Below are 9,541 nucleotides of genomic sequence, written 5' to 3'. Positions count from 1 at the left end.
CACACACACACACACACACACACACACACACACACACACACGATTCAGGCCAGCCACCATGGACAGAACAATCTCCCCTCCTCTCCCCGTCCCTCAGAGAATGCTAGGGAAAATGGGGAGAGAGAATCTCCCCTTCCCTGTCTCACATGTCCCCCCACCTCAACCTCAACGTGGCCCCAGCCCCGGAGCTCACCTTGGGGTGGGGGGTTGGCAGTGATGATACACTTGAGCAGCACATCCGCCCCTGGTGCCACCACCATATTCTGCAGGGGAATCTCAAACACAGGGGCCTCCAGGGGCTCTTCTCCAGCGGACACATAGGAGTCATCCGAAGACTCTGACAGAAACACAGGTGATAGGGTAAGGGGACATGATCCTTGTGGGGATGACGGGGGGTAGGGGGTGTTGGCAGCTCCCTATCCTAGAGAGCCAAATCCAGAGAGTGGGGCTTCCAGAAGGCCAGGGTGAGGGAAGGAGGGGGTCTCTCCTGAATGACTTGTGACAGGTAAGAAAGGAAGGCAGAACAGGGATTTTCCAACAGGACAGAATAGATGTGACTCCATGTTAGCTTGGCTGCTTCTCGACTTCAGCCACAATCAGAATGTCAGTTTCTAGAGAAAGGCAGGGACTGCACTGTATGTGTCTTAATATAAATCAGTCAACATGCAGATATACCAGGCCCTGTGCAAGGCACAAAAGGAGCCCTGGTGGCACAGTGGTTAATCACTCAGCTGCTAATCAAAAGGCCAGCAGTTCAAACCCACCAGCATCTCCATGGGAGAAAGATGTGGTAGTCTGCTTCCATAAAGATTACAGCCTTGGAAGCCCTATGGGGCAGTTCTACTCTGTCCTAAAGGGTTGCTATGAGTCAGAATCGATTGGACGGCAATAGTTTTTTTTCGGGTACAAGGCACTCTGAGGGTCACAAGAGTTTACAAGCTTCCAAAGCGTACAACCTGTCTGAGAAAAAAGACAAGGGAGAGGATAAGCTAATAGCAATCCAAGACTTAAGTAGTAATACTGTAATGGTGTCACAGGGCAACATGTGGTGAATTGTCAAATTAGTGATGTGGGCAAGGTGCCACTGGATTCAAAAGCAGCAGCAGGTGGGTCACACATTGGTCTGAGACGCCTTACGAAGACCGGCTTTGATTTCTTCCATTCACCCAACAGTAACACTGCACTGATTGCACGCTAGACACTGCATGGGAGGCGACAGGAAATAAGACTTAGTCCCTGCTTACAGGAAGTACATATACCCAGAGAGAGAATAAAAGTCCACTGCCATGGATCTCTGGTATTTCCCAACTCTGACGTCCTACAAGCTACATAAAGGGTAGCGTAGACAGCAAAAAGCAGTGAGAATCCAAATTCTGCCACTTCCTAGCTACATAACCTTGGGCACACTTGATAATTTCTCCAAACTTCAGTTATCTGTGAAATGGAGCCAATACCACCCGAAATTGGTGGTATTGCAAAACTGACATACAGATTAAGATGAGATAACATTCCTAAGTGCCTAGCTAATACAATGCCTGGTACGTGGCTGTGTGTATGTGCAATAATGGTTGCTACTAGGACAATGGACTTAAATGAAAAATAATTTTAATGAACAAAAATACAAGGTGGTAAATGCAATGGAAGAGATACTGACAGGGCTTCAGGGGAGCAGTGGGTAGCAGCATCTAGCATGGGACGCTGCAAACAGCGGGGACGTGTCAGGGATGGCTTCCTCTGCCTCTCAGGGAGGTGGGCCCCAAGCTGAACATTCAAGATGAGCAGGAGTTGGCAAGAGGCAGGGCACTCTGGCTATCAGGCATCACCCATGGGAAGGTTGGGAGACAACACACAGGCTGGCATGTACAGAGACCACAGTGATGCAGGGACACAAGGACAGGAGAGAGGAGGCTAGAGGGGGCAGTTGGGCCAGATCTTAGAGGGCAAGGAAAGGCTAGGGGATGGCTGGGGATGGGAAGGGGATCACAGGGCAGAGTTGGCTGGCCGGAAGCTTGCCTGTAACAGGGACCTGACCAATGATTTATTGAGACTGGTTATTATCTCATCTCCCACAGATAAGTGGGGGTGTGGAGAGGTTCCTTAGGTTTCCACCAGTGTCTCCCCAACACTTGGTCCTCGGCCCAACAGCCTAGCAGGCCACTGGACCCAGGGGACCTGTGGCAAGCATCTGGGCACAGTCTTTGCTCACACCTCAGCCCCACGCATTCCACCTCTGTCAAAACACACTCGCACGCTGCCTCACCAGGAGGCAGGTTCTAACACAATCCTTCACTCAAAGGCGAACCTGTGTCCAGGCCTTCCCTGATAAACCACACCCGCAGCCAGGGGGATACTCCTACAGAGAAGTCTTGGCTTCCAGGACCCCCCTTCCCAGGTCCCAGTACCTCCTCAGCCCTTCCTGCGATCTTACCGAGGTCAGGCGAGGTGGGCCGGGCCCGGCGACCTCTGCCCTGGCTGCGGACCCCTCGGCGGTCCCAGGCCCCCCACGGCCCGTCCTCTTCCGGCCCTCTGCGCAGCCTCTTCTCGGCCTCAGGCCCCGACCTGTTCTTTTCCAAGGTCTGGGGCGCTGCAGCGCCTTCCTGGCCCGACGTGGCCCAGGGCAGGAAGCGAACGGCCTGCGCCGGGGGCTCCCGCTTCCGACCCAAGGGAGCTTTCGTCCTGGCCTCGGGGGGCTCGGCGGCGGCAGGCGGCACGGGGCTCCGGCACTCCTGGATGGCTCTGGCCCGGGTCAGCGGGAACTGGTCGCGGCGCCTAACCTCCTGCTGCGGCCCTTCCCCCGGCTCTGTCCTCGGCCCGCGGCTCCGGGACCTCGCCGGCTCGTCCCCCGACCTGCCCGCGAAGCTCGGAGGGGGCGGCGGGGCGGCGGCGGGGCTCTGGGCGCGCGGGGTTTTGGGCGTGGAGGGCCGAGAGAAGAGCGGGGGCTCGCCGGGCTCTCGCGGGGACGGGGCGCGCTGTAGCGTGGCGCGCAGAGACTCGTGCGAGCGCACCAGCTCCTCCCGCGACGCCGAGCGGCGGATGCGGCCGAGCTCCTGGGCGAAGCGCAGCTCGAGGTCGGAGGCCGGGCTGCGCTGCCGCGTGCGCTCGTCCAGCGAGGCGGCCTTCTGCTGGAATAGGCGGCGGCGCTCCGCCACGCTGCCCCGCGGCGTCCGCAGCTCCTCCTGCGAGGCTCCGGGGCTGCCCCACGACGCGCCGCCTTCGGACTTGGGCTGCTCCAGCGAACGGGCCTTGCGCAGGGGCATCCAGGGCCGCAGCGGCGCTGGCGGCGAGTCGCTGCGCTCCAGGCTGCGCCGGCGCTCCTCGAAGAACTGCAGCTTGTCCAGGATGCGGGAGCCGGCTCGCACGAGCCTCGGCGAGCGGCCCAGCGCCGACAGGCGGCCCGAGGCCTCGCTCAGCGGCGTCTGCGGCCGGGACTCCGCCGTGCCCGCCAGCGAGGGCCCCGATGACTTGGACTTTCTCCCTCTCTTCTCTTCGGTGGTGGCGTCCTCCGGCAGCACAGGCTCCTGAGTGCGCCGGTGGGGCGACGTGGGGGGCGCCGGGGGTTGGGCGCTGGGTCCTGGCGGGGGCCGCTTCCCCACCCGAGGGGACGGCGGGGGGAGCAGCGCGGACTTGGAGGGAGGCGGCGGGGCCGGGCGACGCGGGGCTTCGCTGGCTGGCTGAGGCTGAAGGTCAGGCTCTTCCCTGTGCAATCCGCTCTGAGGGACGCTGCTGCAGAACCAAGACCGGGGAGAAGATTTAGGGGGACTCCCCTCCTAGACCCTCAGCTCGTGGCAGGAACTGAGCAGTGGGGCATGCTGGGCAGGCTTGTGGGTGATATGGGCCAGCCCCCGCCCCGTACCCCCAAGAGGAGAGCACAGCCAGAGCAGGTGCTGGGGAGAGAGGCTGGCAGCTCTGGCACCAGAAGATTGGGCTAGCGCTGGGTCCAGGTACAGACTCAGCCCCAGGGGGCTCTGGCCAGCCCCCTCCCCCCAGCCCCCAGAAGCTGGGAAACAGAACTAAGCATGAGGGTGAAAAAAGCATGAGGCTTGGACCCAAAGGATGAAGTGGGGAAGGGAGCATGGAGAGTGGGAGGGGGAGAGGCCCTCTCAGGAATGCAACCTCCCCCTCATTCTTGCCCCCAGCTGGCCCCTACACCCTTGCCCATCCTCAGAGGACATACCCCCTTCACTGTGGCCCTTAGAAAAGCAGCAACTGCCTCCTCCACCAGGCCCCAGCCTTCAGGGAGCAATGCCCCCAACCTTGTGATTGCCTAGCACCTATTAAGACCTCTGAGTTCCCTATGATCAATCTAAGGAGTCATGGTGGCACAGTGGTTAAATACAAGGCTGCTAACTGAAAGGCTGGTGGTTTGAACCCACCAGGCACTCTGCAGGAGAAAGATGTGGCAATCTGCTTCGATAAAGACTTTTATAGCCTTGGAAACCCTATGGGGCAGTTCTACTGTGTCCTATAGGGTCACTATGGGTCTGAATCGACAGCAATGGGGTTTTTTGGTTTATGATCAATCTGCCCCCATCTAGGCTTTTGACCTTGCCCTGCCCCTGGGAAAGTTTCTTTTGAGTCCTTAGAAATCTCCCCGAGAAGCACGGAAGCCTCCTAAAGGAGTCTGCTCAGAAATTACCAAGTGGGTCTGAATGGGGCACGGAAGGAGAGGAGGAGCGAAGCAGCTGGTCAGCCCAAAGGACTCCTTTCACCTACTTAGCTGCCCAAAAGCTAGGCATCAGCTTCCCCTGTCTAGGTCCTTGAGGGGCACATCAAACATAATGATTATAAGACAAGGAATCTGAAAGCTATTAGCATCATACCTGGTGCATTAAAAAAAAAATCCATTGCTGTAAATTAGAGCTTAATAAAAACTTGTGAAATGGCTCATTGTGTGCCAAGCATATACTGTTTAAAATACATAGTATTATTTAATCCTCACAGCAATCTTTTGAGATAGAACTACTATTATCTCATTTACAGAGGAAGAACTGAGGCTCGAAGAGGTTAAGTGCCTTACCAAGGTGACACAGCTTGGAAATAGTTGGTGCTAGGATTGAAACCCAGGTAGTTTGACTCCTGAGCCCTTCCTTGTTCCCTCCAGAATGTCTGGGTTTCTGGGGGCACAGAGGGAGGTGAAATAGGGTATTTCCCATGAGCAGAAATTCTAGGGGTGCCTGAGCATAATGATATCTTAGCCTACTTGGGCAGCCCCTCACACCACAGACCCCACCTCTGACTGGCTAGGGGTGGTGGCAGCACAGAGGATCTGAAAGAGCAAAACCTTAGCCAGCTATCTGCAGAAGGCAGGGTCTCCTCTAGGGGAGGGGCAGGAACGGGGTAAAACATGGAGAGAAACTGGGGACAGTATAGGAGGCCTCTTGCCGGCAGCTCAGAGCTCCAGGCCAGCCTCCGTACCACAGACATCACTAAGGAAATGGGTTCCTTGGAAGTTGCCATAGCAACTCCGGCTCGGCTGGGGCCTGGTAAAGAAAGGCAGGGAAGAAAAAGGCAGGCGAGTCCAGGGCACAGGGCCGCCTGGGTAACGCCAACACAATAAGCCAAGGGAGCCTCCCCTACCCCCTATCCTAGACCTCTCCCCTGCCCATCCCTGGCCACTCCATCCACCCTCAAAACAGCTCCCCCTCTATGAGTCAAGTCCCTTCTTTCTTCTCCATGATGGTACCTCCCACCCACACCCATACCCACCAGAAATTAGGCCCCCTCTCAGCTCCTCAAATACCCCCAATACCTCTATCATCAGCCACTCCCTCTTCTGCTATAGCACTCCCTCCTGTTATCTGCTAGCCCCCAAATCTCCTAAAATGGCTCCAGTGCTTCACTCCAACACCTCCACTCCGTGCCACCTCTGCCAGGACAACCCTACACCCACCCCCTCCTCGGGCATTTCCCACAAGGGCTTCACTTGCCCCCTGTGTCTCCATCCCTCCAAGCCCTCTACCTCCACCAGCACCCCCCTGTCTCCATCCCCTCCCTCCCCCAGCCCCCTGCCCTCTCCCCCACACGCCCCACAACCTCTTCCTGCTTCCACGGCCCCTCACCCCATCTGCCCCCTGACCACCTCACTCTCTTCTCTCTCCTGGTTGCTCTCCTGCTCTCCCGGGAGCTGCCGTTTGGAAAGGTTCCGTTCCTCCCAGAAAAAGGCCCACATGGGAACAGGAATGTGCAGAGAGATGAAAAGGCAGCAGCTGCTGAGACAGCAGGCACGGAGGGGGCCCCCGAGGGGGGGGAATCCTAGGGACAACTGTAGCCTGAATGGGCGAGGCAGGAGAGGGCCCCAGGGAAACTGGAGAGCTTGGAGAAGGAGGAAGGGACACAGGGGTCCACAAGACAATGGCCATGGCATGGTGAGCCAGGACAGGTGGAAGCAGGAGGATGTAGGTGGTGACAGGACAGGAGGAGGATGGAGCAGTGTGGGAAGATGGAGTGGAAGCAGTGGGGGTGGAGAGTGCACAGAGGGGTGCATGTGGGGGTCTGGGCAGTGCAGGGCAGATGGGTGGAGGCCAATGGAGCAGTGAGTGGCAGTGCAGGACAGCATGGTGAGGTGGGACAGTGCAGGCCACAGCAAGGCCGTTACTTACACGTGGATCGAGAGCGCCCGTCCTCTGTACAGACTGAACGTGCTGCCGTACAGGTCACTGGCCACCGAAAGGCTATCCTCTGACCCCCAGCTTGCGCCCACCAGATTAGCTCGAGAAGCCCGCACCAGCGGCTCCACCCCCAGGTGCCGTGGCCCGGCCCCGGCTGTCTGTGCTTGCCTTGGGCTGCCTGGGAGGCGGCAGGTGCCACCGCCACTGCCCGCTTCCTGCTCCAGGACCGTCTGCCCGCTGCCCCACCAGCTCACTTGCTCCTCAGAGGTGCCTGTCACGGAGGTCGGGGGTGTGTCCAGGGAGGTGCCCACCAGTGTCTCAGAGCCCCCTAGGGAAAGGAGCACCATGAGGCCAAAGCATCTCTTGTGGGAAGCCCACCTGCCCGTTCATTGAGCATCCGGATAGCTCACCCGTGGGGGTGCTGAAGGCCCCATCATCCCGAAGCTCCAGGCGCTGGGTCCCCTGCACATCACTGATGTCATCCTCACCCGTCTCCGAGTCTGGAGAAGAAGGGGTCTGTGTGGGCAGGGCCCTCCTTCCTCTGACACCAACTCTTTCCTCTGTCGCCTCCTGCCTCCCCCACAGCAGGCTCCATCCTACCACTGGTAGGGCTCCCGGCCCCCTGCCTTCTTCCCTCTGTTACTGTCCACACCCCCATGCCATCCTGTGCTGCCATGTCAGTGCCCTGGCTTCATCTCTGGGCCCCTGGCTACTCACCCTTGCCTCTTTGGGGCCCTTGAGGCCACTGTCCCCCCTCCCAACTACTTAATGGATTACCAGGGCCTCCTCACCTTCCCTTCTCCCCTTGTGTGGCCCCCAAATAACAAAGTTCTAGGTTCCAAAGCCCTACATTCTGGGCTCCAGTACCCCAGGAACAAAGGGGAGTCACCTCAGAGTTGTACTGTCAGAGCACTTGACCAGCCGCAGGGCCAGCCTGTCCTCAACCCCAAACCAGCTGGAACACATCAGGGTGCGGCTGAGGCAGGGTGAGGAGAGGCCAGCCAGGCATGGGGAGAGGGGAGTGGCGGGCTAGGGCAGGAGCCAGTTTCCTACCGTAACTTTGCTTTCTGCAGGAGCGGAAAACTTCGCTTCCATAGGAGCAGCAGGAGAGAGACATGGACAGACTGTTATCAGAGCGTTTGTGGAGTAGGGCATGGTGGGCAGGCAAGACAGAGGGGGTGTGAAGGTACCCAATACCCAGAGATGCCCTATAGGGATGGGGCAGGAGAGAAACACCTGGGATGGGCAAGGTATCACTCATTCTCTGACTGCCTGAGGCTCCCCGCCTGTGCCCAGCACTGGGGAGCTCACATGTCTTGGCTGGTTAGTCCAACTGCCCCAGCAATCGTGGCACCCTTGGCACTTGCTGGTCCCCACACCCTGTGCTCCCACTGGCCATGCATGCATACACACACGCGCGCGCACACACACACACACACACACACACACACTCCTGCCAGTGCCAGCCCAGTTATAGACCTTAGCCCTCCCATCAGGGACCAAGCCTACCCTCTATTACCATATTTGCATTGTGCTCGGACTCCTTGCAAAGCGACCCCCCAACTGCCTGCATCATGATGTGACAGGCACCCTCGTCAGGGTCCCTCTCTTCTGCTGAATGATCCTCAAACATGCCCAGTGCCTAGGCTAGGAGCAAAGTTTCCTGGGCGTATTTTCCACTTTTCCAGAGTCAGGTTCTGTGCCTCAGTTACCCTATGGGCGCCATGATGAGCAGGAGCCCAAGCAAGGCAGTGAGCTCCTCCCCACTTGGCCCCTCATATGGAGAACAGTGAGTCCAGGCCTTTGGTGAGGTGTACTAGTGATCTACCCCATTGCTAAGCCCTCTCTGGACTGCAGGGTACAGGGGGCTTTCTTGGGTGGGTGGGTAGGTGACTGTGTGTGTGTGGGTGGGGTTCCCACATCTTATGGGCTATCTTTAGGGCCTTGATGCCTCATCAAGGGACAGGGACCAAGAGGAGGAGTGGGCATGGACTAGTAAAGGGACAGCCACGGTCCACGCACCATGGGTGAGTCGGCCAAAGGCCCGGCGGGAGTGGCCGGTTTTCTGCAAGAGAAAAGCCAGAACGAGTCATTGAGGAGGAGGCTCACCTCTGACATCCCTATACCTCCTGTCCACACTTGCTACATCAAGCAGCAACTCCTTCCAGGGGCCAGTCAGGGGGAGGCTGGACAAACACCCAGGGCACCAGCTTCCCCAGTGGGGAATTTTCCAGGTCTCCTTTCCCATTCAGCCCTCAGAGCTGGAGCTCCAGGCTACTCAGCTTGGCTCTTGGAGGGAGCAGGGGAGGAAGGAGGGAGAGGAGAGCAAGAGACTTGGAGGCTGGACAGAGGCTCACAGGGCTAGGACAGAGCAACACTCCCAGCTACAGAGGATAGGAGAGAAGGTAATTAGGATGCTGGGAAGGAAGAGATGGGGGTGGGGTGGGGGGTACTTAGGATGACTGGGAGATGTAGGGAGGAGGATACAGATTCCCGGGTGAGGTGGGGAGGGCAGATACCTGGGAGAGGTGTCAAGAGGGCAGGGCTGGGGTGATGGGGTCAGAGAGCAAGGTCCCCCAAAGGGACAGAGCCTCACAAATGCTGGAAGGAGGCTCGGGTTTGCGGAGGACAGGGCAGGGCTTGGGGAATTTCCTGAGCGCAGCGCAGATTCGTGTGCGTTGCTTCCAGGAGCTTGGGAAGATGGAAGGCTCCAGAGTGGGGGATTGGGACGAGCCGGGAGGGGGGCTGGGGCCGGGGATGGGCAGAGGCGAGGAAAGACGAGGTGGCCAAGGAGAAAGTGGGCGCTCCACGCCAAGGGCTGCGGAGGGGGCCACCCTGGTGGTGGCGGGGGCTGTTGGCGACGGAGGTCTGCCCTGCAGCGCGGCGAGGGCCTGCGCTCTCTGGGCACAGCGCGGTGCCCCCGGAACGCGCCC

General features: G+C 58.7%; 1 protein-coding gene across 2 annotated transcripts in view; it reads right to left on the bottom strand.

Moving 5' to 3' along the window:
* Positions 1-9,541, bottom strand: part of SPEG (striated muscle enriched protein kinase) — a 60,177-nt gene that overhangs the window by 42,398 nt on the left and 8,238 nt on the right. Inside the window, exons 1-6 of one of the 2 annotated variants that reach the window (XM_004376347.1) lie at positions 8,631-8,679; positions 7,662-7,675; positions 7,019-7,108; positions 6,777-6,936; positions 2,429-3,723; positions 194-337 (exon numbers count right to left, since the gene is read on the bottom strand). In XM_004376347.1, coding sequence (XP_004376404.1) covers positions 194-337; positions 2,429-3,257 — 973 coding nt within the window. In that variant the 5' untranslated portion in view covers positions 3,258-3,723; positions 6,777-6,936; positions 7,019-7,108; positions 7,662-7,675; positions 8,631-8,679. Of the gene's footprint in view, positions 1-193; positions 338-2,428; positions 3,724-6,599; positions 6,937-7,018; positions 7,109-7,661; positions 7,676-8,630; positions 8,680-9,541 lie in introns of those variants that run through there. The other variant, XM_004376346.1, reaches the window with a different exon arrangement.

The sequence above is a fragment of the Trichechus manatus genome, unplaced genomic scaffold (assembly GCF_000243295.1).
Source record: "Trichechus manatus latirostris isolate Lorelei unplaced genomic scaffold, TriManLat1.0 scaffold00041, whole genome shotgun sequence".
Classification (NCBI taxonomy): Eukaryota; Metazoa; Chordata; class Mammalia; order Sirenia; family Trichechidae; genus Trichechus; species Trichechus manatus.
This window is presented reverse-complemented; position numbering and strand designations above follow the sequence as displayed.